Source organism: Botryllus schlosseri, chromosome 16 (genome assembly GCF_051294905.1).
Source record: "Botryllus schlosseri isolate E-star chromosome 16, Bs_hap1, whole genome shotgun sequence".
Taxonomy (NCBI): Eukaryota; Metazoa; Chordata; class Ascidiacea; order Stolidobranchia; family Styelidae; genus Botryllus; species Botryllus schlosseri.
The window spans coordinates 13,076,984-13,094,051 of NC_137251.1; the positions used below are offsets into that span (position 1 = coordinate 13,076,984).

Below are 17,068 nucleotides of genomic sequence, written 5' to 3' on the forward strand. Positions count from 1 at the left end.
GAAACAAACAAGAACTGTAGTCTATCATATTTTTGTGGCATATTCAGAGGTCGATCAGCGCCGCAAGAAGGCTACCTTGGAGCCGCGGTTGGGAATCACTGGCCTAGGCCTAGGCCCAGGCGGGTGTCTGATTTCAAAGACTACTCCAGGTCGTTTCGGCACCTTCCTATCTTTTCCTTGTATCGCAGCCTCGTGGTGTTTTGAAACGATAAAATGATTAACAATAAACAGATACCAATACCCGTTACAAGTTTCCGTTGCTTTGACAGACTGCGGGACGTGAATCACGACGCGGATCAAGTGACGACGAAACGCTACGTCATCACGAGTCCGCCGGACGATTTCAAGCTGATGAAGTCGGACCTTATATTCTGTCTTATGCAGTTCGATTTTTGCGGGAAGAATAACCTCGCCACAAAGTAATGCGGGGTTTTGGCTTGTCTGCGTTTACGTTACTATGTATAAGTGCGCGGCGTGGCGTATATGTGCGATAGACAGGGCTGGGCATAATCGAGTGCCTGATTGGTTCGATAACGGGTCGAGTATTGACCTTCGGGTAGAGTACCACTCATTATGACCAAATTGGGCGGCTATATTAGGGTTACCATATTTTGGGAATCTGAAAAGAGGATGCTTTTTCAAAATTTACAGACTTGCAATACCGGAGTAAAATCCCGAAAAAACGGTAAATTTTTCCCGACTTTTAGGTCGGTTGACTAAAAAAAAAGGTCATTTCTCTGGCTCAAGTTCCGAAACCCCGTCGGACCGGTACTTGGCCGCTGATTTCCTATATCTCTGCCAATTTCCACGTACATTTAACCAAAATTCTCAAAAGAAGAGGACAAATTCTCAAAAGAAGAGGACAAATTCTCAAAAAAGAGGACAGATCCTCTTAAAAGAGGACGTATGGTAACCCTAGGCTATATGCCTGGAAAAATTTGTTTGTTCGTTTCAAACCAACTCATCAACAAGAAATCGTTCAGCAAATCAGGAACACACTGTCATAAATCAAGTAAACGTTTTCCAGAAGAGCTGCTCATTGACATGAAACGCCCGGATTTTTGAAACTCTGTTTTCGCTAAAAGCTTTGGATGTCTCCTCCCAAATTTTATTCCATGATTGTTGATATACAATGTTCTTTCCAATTCTCTACTAGTTGCTGACGATTACCCCTGACGAGGGTCAGCCGAAAATATTCAGGTTCATTTCAATATGAATATACTATTCAATTGTATATTGAAGTTCTGTACCTCCAAGAAGCTCTCCATGATAAGTGCGATCAAAATTTTATTGTCATTTGCACATTCACGGGTGTGTGAACGTGTTTTTTCTTCGTTTTGACTGACACATCAATCGATTTTCTAAGCAACGTTCTTGTGAGGGTGCCACAAGCCGAAAAAGTCTGGGGACCACTGCACTATATAGTCTTCTGTAAAAAACATAAATTGGATTAGACAATCGAATTTCAATTCTTGACCACAATCATCACAATTGACGGTCGACCAGGGATTCACGTACTCAAACCGTTGTGCTCAGCCCTACACAGCTACACTGTACCCACCACCATAGTATCGACCTGTTCACATCCGCTTTGGTCTCCTGGATTACATAATAGAGTGTATACCAAGGTAGCAAATGAGTTTAACATCTTTCCCAATGTACGAAAGCATTACATGAACGCTACCGTATAGTTCAAATGGAGTGGAAAATAACGGGTTTCGAATACCCGAGTAGATGAAACCCGGCTGTAATCGAGCTGGAGAAAACTTACAGATTGCCTATTGATCTTTCTTACGCTCTTTTGTAAAAAATATCGGCACGACCGCGACTATACGGAGACGCTTTTCTTTAATCCAGCCCTCAGAAAGTTCAGCCCTCGTCTTCAACCCTGGCAGCCTCTACCCTGGCGGAGATTTGTTAGGATGAATCGCCGTAAGTGTGAGGTCATCGGTGAAGCATGGCTGCGCGTTTCTAATTCTGTTCACTATGTAGCGGTTTGCGTATGGATCGGCTTGCCTTCTGCCTTTTTCGTTTGGTAACGGGGTGATTCGATGCAGAATCGGCGAATATAATTTGCGCTGTTTTGTGAATTTGTGTTGCCGAAGATTTTAATTGGTATGGTGTCCAATCTAATTTTGTTCCTATCTGATAATGCACCGACAGTAATCATTGTATACAATTGAATACTACATTCGTATTGAAATAAACCTGAATATTATCAGCTAACACTCGTCAAGGGTAATCGTTAGGTGATACGATTGTTGATATGCAATGTTCTTTCCAAATCTCGACCAGTTGCTGACGATTCACCTAGACGAGTGTCAGCCGAAAATATTCGGGTTTATTTGGATACGAATATATTATTCAATTGTATACTTAAGCTCCGTGCCTTCAAGAAACTTTTTAGTGATCTTTTCCGTATTATTGACAGTTTCTCCTGCTAAAGCGTTGTGTGGACGTATGCTTGGCTCAGTAACTGGGTTAAAAAGTTCAATATCTATTGCAATAGAATTGCTGTATAAGGAATCTTCGCCTCGTTTCAATTTTCAACTTGAGCATTGTTCGCTACGTCAAAATTGCGCCTCGAAATCGTGTCGTTTAGAAATGAACTACATCCTGTCAATTTTCAACGGCTTCTCCCAAATTTTTTCCATTTGGATACAGAAGTTCTATCAGATCACTGTAGGCCCAACATTTCCAATCTTTCCCTGTAGCGTGCTGCAAATAAGATAATAGATGAGTTAGATGACGAAAGCTACTAAGTACTAACATATAAAGGTTCTTTATTTACAGTTTTATGGTGACAAGTTTACACAATCCCGTAATCCCCTCTCGAATGCATAATGTCAATGCACATATAAATCAATCAGTATTCTTTAGCAAAGCTCACCATCTCTAGGAATCGATATATGGTCACAAGACTCCTGATTTGTTGTGATTTTATTTATATTTTGCTGGTGTTGTAGTTGCTTTTGATGTGCCGTGATTTTTAGGGACCATATTTAACCTACCTGTGGTTGATTTATCAGAAAAGTAACCTCAAATGCCTTATCCTAACGTACAGCACGCCGTGAATGGTACGATATGCCATCTCTCAATACTACAACAGGTATATATCCGGTTAAGAAGCACAAAATAATATCACTTTTGGTATTTGCGAATCAAAATTTACAATTGTAAAGCGTAAAAATAGTATATAAGTAAACAGAACAAAGCTAACACAATCCCAGGACATGCATTGCGGAAACTTACTGCATTGACCGTGGCTGATATAATTCATGATTCCTTCGCGCAATTCCTACAGTAAAAGCTACTTATTATAGACTGGGACAATTAGCCAATCCTAATCGTTTAGTTAGACTAATTAACTTTATTCAAAGATACTTTTGAAATGTTTCTATGATTCAAATTTTTGGTTTTCCTGAAAATGCTACAGGAAACGAGCTAAGCTATACTGTACGGAAATCTGCCACTTTTCATGCATTTCAGAATAAACTGACATGAACCAAACTTGAATTTTGTTGCCTTTATTTCTAATCCGGAATTTAATTCATATTCAAAGTTATCGTGAATTCAGAAATGAGGAAAATTGTCTATTTGTCCAAGTCTTTTACAGATATTAAAATACTAATATTAGCAAATTATGGACGGACCTGAAATTTACATTCTTACCGTGTGCAGTGCGTTGCATGCGATACCCTCTAATTGTGTTGAACTAATTTCGATATCGTGTGACCAATCGAAGATTTTAATTTAAAAGCGTCCCACGAATTCCGTGCGTGAACACCGATTCCTTTCAGGTCCGGGATGGCATTGAAACCGTCGCACGCGGCCACTTCATCCAGCTTGACAGTACCATACGCGTCGCGCGCTTTAAACAGGAGCAATTCGGATCGGCGCGATTCCAACTACACATCATCACAACCCGTTAATTCATCGCCGCAGTTCGGCTACGCGACCCATTCGCAGTACCTATCAACGCCGTCTTTACCGCGAACGCCCGGCAGGCAAGAAGGCGAATCTCTTCAAGAGACGCCCACCAGGAATCTGTACGGGTTTCAAAACAACGGCAAAGGCCTAGGACACAACAACAACCACTCGTACGCTGACAAAAGCAACAAAACCCCGGCGTCCTCACAGCAAGAACAGCGCGGGAAGAGAACTCCGTCCCGTGAAATACCGGACGACAGGAGGTACGTGAATATCGGAAGCGGCAGTCTGGAGAAGAGAAAAACTCGGTCGGCGGATCACAGGATGAAAGGGAACAAGTATGACAGCACAGTCACGTAGACAGCACCCGTATATCAACTCATGATTGAATGCGCAGCACGCACTAACGAGCAAATTGATAGCATTTCACACCGTGTGTAGAAATCAAGAGATGAGCGAATCTAGTATATCCAATCCGGAACTAATACTGTCTGATGTCTAAACCTAAATCCCTAGTCCAAATCCGGTAACGGCTGACATTTGTTCAAAAGTCTCGTGAAAATAATAAAAATTTCTTATCCAAAATCATCGTGAAACCATATCCGATCCAAATCCGGCCAAAATCATCAAACGCGGTTTTGCTAAGTCGAAGTCCAAATCCATGCTCATCTCTGGGAAAATAGGTCGGTACTGAAACCACCTGTCGCGACTTTGCGTGGTCAGTGCCTCCTTCGGACACCAAAGTACGTAGTGTTATATTTTTTCATCTGCACCATGTTGCGTTATTCTGTGCGAGTTGGTTTGTTTACTCTTCGTGTGTTGGCGGATTTCTCTGATCTTTTACTGCGTCTCTTATCTCTACCTATCACTGTTTTATCGCTCGATGTCGAAGATTTGATCTTGCTTGCTTTACCGCGTATTATCACTGACGGGCGGAAAAGAGTCGCGCGTCGTGATATTCGACCGATGGAGGGCGTATTCAACGCCAAAGTAAGGACTCTGCCTATGGGTCGAACCCTTGATTCGATCAAACACAACCTGCGGACAGATACGCGCCTAACTTTCAATAGTACATGAAATGCAATATATTTAAACCTCTGCTTTACTGCGGAATCCAAGTATCGCCTGCCGCTGCAGTCGAACAGGTTTTGGTTATGACGCGAAAGGCTTTGTTTTAGCTGTACAGCAGTCATGTTTAACTTTCGACCGTATGCTGCTTACTGCTCATCAGTGTTTGATAGCACTTGTGAAATCTCTGTTTTTTCATGCCATTCACGGAACAAGATCAATCCATCGAATTCTCGCGGTATCAATGACCTTAACTGTCCTCTGCGTATCTATAGAATCTACACCCGAAGAGGGCTATGCTTCGATGTGCGGTCCATAGTGTTTCACGGAGAATCCTGACATGTAATTCTTTATCATCTATGTTCCTCTGGCGAATGTATAGAGCTTATGAACCCGGATAAGCTCCATAGAAAATCGGGCTGGCGATAGCAATAGGGTTTGCTTGCGCTTACTGGCAACGGAAGCTATTATGGACCGGGCGTAAAGAATGAGATGGGCGTAAAAAATTTCAGCAATGAGGCGCAGTCGCAAATAATAGTAAATATGGCACAAGCAGCGCGTCATTGCAAAATGATGAAACAACAATGTCCGAGTTGATAGATTCGGGGGCAATGGAACCATCCCGCTCATTCTACGCCGCAGGGTGCCGTCAGGCAAACTTCGCTTTTCTCCATCTTCGCAAACATTTTCGCACCTTTCATTTCGCACGGAATCAATACTTGTTCTTCTTCCGGCACTATATATAGTACCAACTCATCCGCGGTTTCTTTGGTTTCCTCTGTTCTATCGTTGTTAGATTTGATATATCGTCGATGAATCGCGAATCATTATGATTTGAATTTTTATTTAATCAATAAAATATGAAACGTTCTCTCCTATTTGGTTTCTTTGTGTCTTAGGAGTCGCACCGAAATGCGGGAGTACGTACCAGGTAAGTCGAATTGTTTACCATCAGGGTTGCATTTAAAACAAAAATCAATTTAAGACAAACATGTTTAAAACAAGGCCCTAAATTAAAACATGTTTTTTTTTGTTTTTTTTTTAATCCGTGACGTCACGAATATTCAATTATGACGTCATAGTGGGTTTACATTGACCATTGAAAATATAGGGTAAATATAGTTCCTTTCACGAAATAGCTGGACTATTAATGTTGAAGCGACTATTTGAGGGTTCCAACCATCCCATATCGATATACGTCGGCTATATCGGATGGTAATTGTCCGTAGGCTCATACAACGTGTTTTTTGGAAAGTATTTGCACATTTATGGCATAATTTTTCAACTTTGAAAAACACAGTTCTTTTTTTAAAGGCCTCTGTTTAAAACACCGTCTGTTTCAACTGCAACCCTATTTACCATACTGTTGAATGTTGATGCTATCTGCGAAGCTGTAAAGTGCAGTAAGAGCACATTCTTTCCGTATTCACGCACGTTGCACTGGATATGGAATAGGCTGGAAACTTGTCGCAGAATAGCGACACATAATCTGCATCGGAAGTGACACGGAAAAACGATTGAATACAAAACACTCCCCATAATAGTTTCTGATGCGATATTTCACGCAAGCATTCGTCACCAGTGAATGCAGCACGACACAGCGTGGGGATATTGATGATGGATTCGGTTATCACATCAATAGTAGATTCAATCAATCAGTTTTATTAATATTTTCATCATTGCAAAACATCACAAGGCAGCGATACAACGAAAAGATGGGAAGGTGTCGAAACAACTTGGAGTAGCCTTTAAGATCAGACACCCACCTTAGCCTAGGCGAAGTAAAGAAGAGGCATGCACAGTTGCACACTGAATGAAAAGTGATGCAGAGAATATAAGACGCAAGCGACAAAACGAGGTGGCACGTGGCGAGGTCGATGTTAAGTCGTGGTCCGGTAATCCTAGAAGCTGGCTAGTATTGACTATCAATACAAAATTCGAATACCCCTGTTAAAGGCCGGCTGAAATATCAGACTATAGTTCAGAATTTATTAGTAGGCCTATAGGCTACCAGTGCCGAAACCAATGTGACCGCACCTTGTAGCAAATTTTCGAAGGGTCAGTTTCGTTATATAGCGTATTGTCATTGCGTACTCCTGCACTATATTGTGATGTAATAATTTTCTATAGCATGGGCGTCCACACTTGGTCATGTGTGCCGCGAAGTCATTTGTAAAATCGTGCATTTTTCGTGTTCGACTTTGGCGATCCGATCTGTTGATTATAACGAAGACTGCGTTCGTTTTCTTATGTATCCAGTTAAATTAAGTTGCCATTTGAGAAATATCTCCCTAGAATGATGCCACGAACACATGTAGCGGGGGAGATAGCGTATAATGGTAAGCGTCGGCGCCGGGTCCGGTTCCCGTGGTTGGAGGTTATTCTGAACTCCTTCCCCATGTCGCTGTTCTTACGGCGACAAAAAGACCAGATAATAAAAGAAAAAGAGCAAGAAGTAGCTTCTAAAAAAGGCCCGACGAAGAAAGAATAACATCGAAGAAGACTGTGACATCGGGCACGAAGTCGAGGTGGATGCCAGTTTAAGAGACCCCAACTGATTGGTCGTTCGGCATCCCCCTATATGTGCATTACATCGCATTTTGTGTCTTGTATATCGCATTATGTGTGTGTCTTGAGCAGATGAAAATATAGTCTGACGAATATTGAATTGACATGTATTGTACACGGGAAATGGGTGGAAGTAAAATGGCTGTAAATATGGCTCGGGATTGAAATCAATCCCTTCCGAATAGGCCTACCACAGACAAATAGAGTCTCGTGGCGTATAGTCGCTATATCTTTCTAACTATGGTTGAATTTCATACAAATGAAGTTTTAAAACACTTCATTTAAAACACGTTTGAAACAGTGCTTTAAAAATTCCTTTTTTTAATGTGTTTTTTTCAAACGTTGTATAATTATGCCAATATGGTGTAAATACTTTCGATAAAACCTTTAGTATGAGCCTGCAGACGATTTGCGCCCGATACATTCGACGAATATGGTATGGAATGGCTGGAACCCTAGAAATAGTCGTCGGTTCAACAGTTATAGCACGTAGATATCATTGTTACTAAATGCATTATTACTATATGCATCTTGTCGTTAAATGATTTGAATAAATTATGTCTATAATATTGGTTCTTCTATACAATTTTCATCGTCTCTCCGCCCACATGATCAGAGTTAGCGGTAGAGCTGGCAGAGGATCAGGACCGTAATTGTCGCACCCCAAACCCCCCTCCCCCCAATTGGGGGGGAGCTCGAAGGGAGTCCAAAATTATTTCGTGAATTAGCATAAATTATTGAGTATTTTGGAAAGTTTATGCAACGCCATTTCAAGTTGCCAAATATCTTGTTTTTGGGTACTCTTTCCCCAAGAAAAAATACGCAAGATTTAGAGAAATGGGCAGGGCATATCGGCGCTGGCCATTACCGCGCCACGATGCACCAAGACATATAAAGTTTTAGGCCCTGTAACATTAGACTCCAAGAAGTGTGCCAGAACGATCGGCAGCAAGAAAACCTTGGCCGAAAAGGACTGCCCTTATGCTAACCGAAAACTTCGTTAGGCCTATACAAAATACATATAGGCTTAATTGTCCATAGCAGACTTGGACAACTAGATAATTCTAGTTGTCTAATTTCACTAAATTAGAGCGAAATGCCAGTAATCTAATTCTAATCTAGTTTGTGAAATGTTTCCATGGTCTAATTCTAATTCTAATCTAATTTGGAAAAATTTAGTAGCTCTAATTCTAATTCTAATCTAATTTGTTAAATGTTTCTATGCTCTAATTTTAGTTCTAATCTAATTCATTATTTTCCTGGAAATGCCTCTTTGTCCGCGGCATTTTGCACCGAGTTAACAAGAATATCCCTCTCGCACAGGGAAATCCAGTGCCAAGGCGCCATCGCATTACTTACATACACCGTACCATCATAGTATTTGTCGTGACGAACAATAGCCATGCTGGCATAGTAGCTTGTAGTCTCCGAACAACATTATAGTTTCGATCACAAACAGTACAGTAGCGATGAAAAAGATAGTTTACACAGGCTTGTTCACTTTCGTGCCCATAACTACATCAAGTAAAAACTTGATGGTGGCTTTAGATCTAACCAAAGAAAATATGTTAGAGAATGAAGTGGAAAGAGATTTCGAAGCAGCGCATGAGATCATGGACTGCGATGTTTTGAGTTACTGGAAAGGAGAAAATAGTTTTCTTCATCTTAAAGCTGCTGCTTGAGAACTCGTATAGGCATGACTTCAATATTAGCTTTTTTGCAGTCATGCAATAATGCAATATCGAGACATAATGACCCACACACAGTTGAGCAACCATGTTTTTAAAGCTTTACGATAGTACAACGCTGTGCTCACTAACATGGGCGATGGCTTGGTTACGACAAAAGAAGTAATATTATATCAAGTACATATAAAACATGAAATATCGTGATCATAAACTTAATTTTATTTTGAACTATAAGCTGCGCACGATACTTGACCAGGCTTTTCAGCGACTAACGAATCGATATCGGGGATATGCGGACATGTTACTAGCTGAAAGACTATCTCATCCTAAAGGTTGATCTTGTGGGAAAGCCCTGGGCCGTTTTCTAAGCGTCTCGGTCTTGGCATTGTCTGGGCCATTTTACGTCAAGGCAATATGCTATTATCAGCTTACTCTCCAACGATGTTTCCCATGGCCGAAACCATTTCAGCTAGTGAGTAATAGTGGTGTTTGGCACAGGCAAAAGGAATATTTTGAAACAACTACAATGATTTTATATTTGAAATCAATTTCAGCATTTCAAATTGTTTATCTCGTTTTTCCAAAATCACAAATCAGATCGTTGGCCGCATGTGGCCCGCGTGTTGGTGACCCCTGGTATAGTGCAAAATGAGACAAGCTTGATGTACAGACGTCAACCATTCTCATGTTTATGAGAATGTACTGTGGTTTGATGTGAACTGAGCTTGATTTTCGCTATATTTATTGATAATTCACAATTTCGTTCAATTTTCAATTCTTTGCGAATTCGGAAATTCGAATTCTAATTCTAATCTAATTTGAAAAAAGCTGTGTAGCTCTAATTCTAATTCTAGTCTAATTTGGAAAAATTTAGTAGCTCTAATTCTAGTTCTAATCTAATTTGGAAAAATTTAATAGCTCTAATTATAATTCTAATCTAATTTGGAAAATACTATGTAGCTCTAATTCTAATTCTAATCTAATTTAGAAGAGCTAAAAAATTTCTAGTTGTCCAAGTCTGGTCCATAGGCGGCTAAATGACTGGCGCCAAATGTTCCTGTCTTGGCAATTTGAACCTCACAAGACAAATACCATCTCGCAGGGGAAAATGATATGCCAGTGAAGAAACCGTGTGCGTCTTTTAGTTTAGTAGCCTACGTTTTGGCGATTCTATATTTTTTGATATAGCAGACAGGAGGTCACGAAATAACATCATGTTACGGAGTCAAACCAACGAGCCCTACAGTTTCCAAGACACCTCACTCAGCTCTACCAGTAAATCTGAATACGTGAACAGGGAGGACAAGAAATATATAGCAATATATATGCAATTTCCGATCTTATTGACGGATTTTATCATGAATTATCGAAAATTGTCGCGCGTGGCGCTGGCTCACTAAACAGTACGACTAATTTCGTGGCAAAAGCGAACAACGTGATTGGGGGTATGTTTATCACCCTACGGCAGACCAAGACCCAAGTTTTTTTCGGGGGCCTAACGAAGGGCTGTTTCGTTCCTGTGAACGGGTATACGCCAGAAGATGTTTAATTATTGTTGAGGGGTCCTACCTTTTCAAACACACCTAACTCAGCTCTACCTGTAAATCTAATTACGTGAGCATAGAGAGCATAAAAATTGATAGCAATATATATGCAATTACCGATCATATTGATCGATTCAATCATGAATTATAGAATTAGCACATAGGCTGAGGGGGTCTGGGAGTCGAAACCCTCCAGAAGTTCGGTGTATCATCATATGGGGACCCAAGACCAACGTTTGGGGGGCTGACGAAGTGCTGTTACTGCCCTGAGGAGGCGGATGAATTTGAAAATGCAAGGAGCGTAATTGTACATCGTTAAGTCATGTTCATGTCAGACCAATAAGATTATTTATCAGCCTAATGCCGGTGCGCACTGCACCACTGAGCTATATAAACACCGCACATCCGGTGGTTTCCAACCTTTTATGGCCGCGAATCCATTTCCAATTTGGCGAGGCCCAGCTCCAAATTGGATAAGCTGATTACTAACTCACGGCATATCTTGGAAGCTGATTACGTTCAACATATTCGCTAACCCCAGAATAAAGGCAAACTAGCCCCCAGGTTTAGAACAACTATCTTTGAATAAAGCATCCAAACGGCTTAAACCGACTCTATTCATATACCGTTATCTTGCAATTGCAATTACTATTAGTCTCATTTCTGTAAATGAATGATATTTATATTTATTTTTGATCACAGTTTTTGCGAGGGTTGTAGTCCCCAAATTTAAACCAATATATGTGACACTCAATCGCGCCCAGCGCGAAGAAAAATTTCATGTAGCATAAATCTGCCCAAAAATAATATTGTTTATGTTGATTTACGAAAAAATTATGAGCCTTCAAATTTCCGGACATTTAGGCATATTTTAGAAATCTCTCCCGGACGCAGTTTTAACAGTGAAATTTCGGACATTTCCAGTACTACCCTATTTTCAATTGTCAATATACCGTGACGTCACAATTAAAGATTCGTGGCGTCATGGCTAAAAAAATAATAATAACAAACATGTATTAAACATGTTTGTTTTAAATTGCTATTTGCCTTGTTTGTTTTTTGGGTATTCATGGTGTTTGTCGAGTGCTATGGTCATTAACACCAGGCCGATATTCTTCATATTTTCCGTAACTGCCGACTTATAGCACGGCCCACCTCTAGGCTTTTGTAAGACACCGCTGACGCGGATGAGGTGGCGAGGAGGAGCCTAGGTAAACCTCCAACACTGCGGTATCGGAATTCGGAAGTTGACCTCGGTCGGACTCGAACCCGCACCCATTGGTGTTGCAGCCGCGGACTATACCACTGCGCTATCTCGACACTGCTATTTGCCTTAATTGCAACCCCAAATGTAACGTAAAACCAAGCAGACCAGCGCCAATTCAGTATGTCCCCCAGTGACGTGGGGTGAGGTTCGTGGTTTGGTGAAGGCTGAGGCACTGACAACTCGAGAGTCAGATTTACAAATTTATAAGTTTAAAAAGGTAGTTTATTCAATTGACGACTTGGTTCTTATTGCGCTAGCAGGCCGCACAAAAAGTCACAATCTATTTACAATTGAACTTATAGGTACACAGCACATACGTCAGTGAGAGACGAAGGTGCAGTGTATCGGCTACATGTTGCTCATCGCAAGTTCACAAATCTGTTCGCGAAGTCTATTGTCGATAGAGCCGGGGTCGCCTACTCAAAACGCAGGCAACTTTTTAAATCTTAAAAATGAGACCACGGGCCGCATGAATTCAATATCGGCATAAAACATAGGCCACGCAGTTCAACAACCATGTTTTCAAAACTTTTTGTCGGTACAACGGTGTGCTCTCTAACACGAGCGACGCGTATATAGTTACCACAAAAGAAGTAATAATTTATTACTGAATATTAAATACAAAAAATATCACGGTCATCACTTTCATTGCGTTTTGAACTATGAGCTGCGCACGATACCTGACAGTGTCTGGGCCATTTCACGTCAAAGCAGTATGCCCATTATCAGCTAATTCCTCCTCGGTGGAATGCTATTTACCATTGCCAAAGCCGTATCAGCTGGTGAGGAGTAATGATGTTGCCATGTTGGGAACAGGAGAGTAGCCTACTTATTTTGAGAAACATCAACATTATATTTTAAAACTGAAATCAATTTCAGCTTCTCAAAATGCTTTACTAATCGTTCTTCCAAATTCTCAAATCAGTTCGCGGGCCCCAAGATATGTTGGTGGTATTCGTGTTGGTGATTCCTGCGAACGTGCATTGTCTCACTGCTCTGTAATTGTCGGATTGTTATATATAGGCCGACAATCGCCGAGGCATATTTCTGTCTCTCACCCTATCCTATTTTGCAGCGGGGGCAAACTACGGCTCGCGAGCCGCATGCGGCTCTTTCAACCGTTGATTGCGGATCCTTAATGATTTCACATGCGTTTCGCCATTTTGCTAGAGAGGTTCCACCTGATTATAAATTGATGTATTTTATCGCGTATTAACAATATATGCGAATTGTTTTCGTGTTGTTTCTTCCCTTACGGTTTACGCAAGACTTGTAAAATTCACGTAAAGGCGGTACTACTGGGTTAGAAATTTACAATTGAACTCTCGAATCAAGTCCACATAAACGTTTCACCCTCAACAATAGATCCCTAGTCATTAATCAATGATAAATCATTGTATTCAACAATGAACCTGGTAATAATTACAGCAGCAATTATTTCCGGGCCAGCAATGGTGAATGCGGCTCTTCCATTTGTATTGTAAAGGCTAGCAATGACTGCAGAGTTTGGTCAAGAAAATGCCGTCGAGATTACCGAGCTGAAATCTCCGTAAATTATCATCAGCACTTGAAGGAACTACTCCGAACTGCTTAGACGTCATATCAGCCTGATTTCATACACCTTGCAGCCCAGGTGGAGACGCACCGGCCACCGTATCACCACACAATGATAAACTTCATTCGACAGCCTACATTTATTGTGACGTCATAAATTCGTACTTTTGTGTTGTGGCTCTTCAAAGCTAAGATTTTTGATATGCGATGCGGCTCGCGCATTAAGCAGGTCTGCCCATACCCCTGCTATATTGTTACACAGCGCTGTTTTTGCACGTATTAAAGCCTAATTTCATATTCGTTTTTGAATGGGGTTCTGGTGCCCTGGCAGCATTATTAAATTTTCGAAATCAGTACGACAATATAATAATATCGGTCATTATAAATTCTGAAATGCTAATGTTGAATTGCGCTATCACAGGTGCGTCTTGACTCGTCTGTGCCTCACCTCTTCTTTCGCGCTACAATGTTGAACAATATAGGTAATTAGGTATATAAATTGGGTAATTTAGTGTGTACAACTACTTAAAGTGTGTCGGTCATGAACATCAGTAGAAAAATGTCAACAATTTTCTTTTACTCATCCTGGCACCAGCTGACACACTGCCTCACTTGCCTCCACTGACCGCACGCCCCTTACAGGTCTACTCTATTACGTATAATTGTAGACTACATGTCTTGTGTATAAACCATCGGTTTACCACTCTAGCTGCTACCTTTCGTAAGCCAAAGTTTATGTAATGGGCCACAGGGGAACCATATATCCTTTTCTCGAGTAGTCCGCATATAGGATCGTCGGGTATTCGACCCATTTTTTCTGATACGTAGAAGGGAATCGGAGCATTGAGATAGCTATAGGACGTTCATATATATTAATACTTCATCTTTTGCAGATGAAAGAGCACTGAATACTCTAAATTCCAATGAAGACGGGTGCAACGAAGAAGATGTGCTCACCAAAATATAATATAATCGGAACACACATTACACATTGTAGTCGATTTCTCAATAAACTTTATACTTGATTGTTCTGGGTTTCGTTTGTAATCATTAGGGCAAGTTTTTGCAACTTTTGCAACTTTTTTTTACAGCTTCCTAGATAGGCTACTCATGATCTATGTACTTTGATGTTTTAAGTTGTTTGGAGGGATCTTATAGTGCAACTTTCGCAACTTTTCTCTATTTTTCATACCAATTTTTACTGCAACTTTTATCAAATATTGCGTAAAAATGTAAAGGTGTGATATAAATACATGCTATAATCTATTTCTAGTATATGGTTCTATCCTCTTTGATTTGCGTAACAAACAGCTATATGATGTGTTGGCTGCATCTCACTGTGTTATCTATGACACAATGGCTTGCAAGTAAGAAGTTTAACCACCCCAGCCAAGCACGTTTGAATTTGAGATATATTCCCATTTCACGAACGCCCAGGCGAGACCGCCGTAAACTACATTTTCACTGGCTCACCTTATTCATGCAGTCTATATTGATTTTGTTGAAGCATCCACGAGGGAGTTTTTCTCCAACGATTTGGGTCAAGTTTGCGGACATGAAGGGTTTGGGGTGTGTTATTTGACTTGTTTTAGGGGGAGATGGTTATCGCTTTGCTGTTTGACTTTTTTAGGGAAGGTGTTCCCGCATTGCGTAATTTTTTTGCTGTGTACCGGGAAAAAATATTGTATTTCGCGTTCTCGCCAGAATGTCCGTGAAATGCCAAAGTAACAATTTTCACAGCTCTGCAGGTACTAGGTTACACAACGGAGCTTTTTGAGTATTTCATACCCTACTAATTCAACAAAAATTAGAAATGCAACTTTTTATTGCAACTTTTGTCAAGATTCAGTGCAACTTTCTCGCGATTTTAATGCAACAAAAACTTGCCCTAGTAATCATGTATGTATGGAAAGAGACCGAGTATATAGGCCTACTACATGGATTAAAACATGGTTGGGGATGCTCAAAGTCGCCAGCGACCACTTGCTGAGTTACGTTTGTGACGCTCACCAAGTCACCAGTCATATATAATGATGCATGTTTTCTAATAATTTTAGGATCACAAATTTTCCTGCATCCTCCTTCTCGATTCGAACCCATCTTTCCAACCGTGAGAGTCTTTCCCATTCGTCAGAATGTGATGGAAGCGACTTAACGTCTGATCAATAACGACGTTTCTGACGTAAAGACCATCGTCATAACATCACAAACTGAGTTGAGGTTTTGCAGGTATATGCCACGATTTCCAGCCGGCGGATATGGAAGCCAAATGTCAAGATTCTGGCACAGTTGATTGGTAAATTTATCATTTCGAAGCACCACAAGATGCGATATCATAAAGTGATAGGACCGAATTGAAACGACTTGAGATAGTCTTCCAATCAAGCACTCTTCTTGGAGTAGATATAAAAGAACACGTGGATATGAGACATGCAGAGAGCACACTGAATGAAAAGTAACAGAATGTGTCGTTAGTCGAAATCGATATGTCAGATCGTGGTTTGGAAATTGATTTCAATGACTGACGAGTATTCAATCTATTCAATCAGCAGAAATCTGCTTGTTGTGTTACGTCAAGATTGCTTCACAGCCAGTTAGCCACACATCAACCTTGTCACATAAACTCTCAGCAAACTGATGTCAGGGATTTGTAGTCAAAGTCATATCACGTGTCACGGCTGACAAGTTGTCACAACCTTTATCCACGCGAGACAGACTGACGTATACTATGTCATCGTTACAGACACAGTAGCCTACAACATAAATGGTGTGCGGTGGCATATTGATGACGCATGACACAACCATAACTAAAAATGATTCGCAAACAACCGTCTTTATAACAAACTACTGAGGAAGTGCTAGCTTAACATGTTAAGTTTTAGGAAGGCACTACTTTTATATCCATTGGCAGTAACAGCTGCCCAATTATACACAGTGTTCACTGGAATTTGAATATCATAGTAACATCCTGTGCAATAACAATACACAAGGAAATATTCCACATCCTATATGCTCAATCGCAAGTATTCCTATCATCTATATCTTGTTGTAGGCCTACTTGCAGTTCTTGTTGTTTCAGTATTCACCGTGGTACTAGTGGGTTTACATCAGGCAGATATTTTGACTCTCATTCCTGGGCTGCCGACTTGTAGCGTGGCCTGGCCCACCTTCGTTCTAGAATTTGGAGAGACACCGCTCATGCGGACAGGTCGGAGATTAGGAACCTATATTCAAGATCGATCGTACCCGAACCTGCAATTCATCGTTGGTGCAGTAGTGGGACGTGCGACCACGTTACGTGCCAATTTTTAGAAACAACCTTTCAATAGGTCATCACTACTTTTTCATGAAGAATTGACACGAAGTCGTGACAGCTTCCATGCCCTCTGAAACACGAAAACCCGACAAATCAATTTAGCATGCATTTCGTCAAGTTATGCCACGGAATC

At 40.8% G+C, this 17,068-nt stretch overlaps 1 protein-coding gene across 10 annotated transcripts in view; it reads left to right on the plus strand.

Moving 5' to 3' along the window:
• Positions 1 to 5,876, plus strand: part of LOC145458662 (calcium-activated potassium channel subunit alpha-1-like) — a 42,847-nt gene extending 36,971 nt beyond the window's left edge. For 9 of the 10 annotated variants that reach the window (XM_080337100.1, XM_080337103.1, XM_080337106.1 and 6 more), the window contains 2 exons: positions 270 to 419; positions 3,801 to 5,876. In XM_080337100.1, coding sequence (XP_080193226.1) covers positions 270 to 419; positions 3,801 to 4,290 — 640 coding nt within the window. In that variant the 3' untranslated portion in view covers positions 4,291 to 5,876. Of the gene's footprint in view, positions 1 to 269; positions 420 to 1,857; positions 1,933 to 3,800 lie in introns of all 10 variants that reach the window. The other variant, XM_080337107.1, reaches the window with a different exon arrangement.
• The last annotated feature ends 11,192 nt before the right edge of the window (positions 5,877 to 17,068 follow it).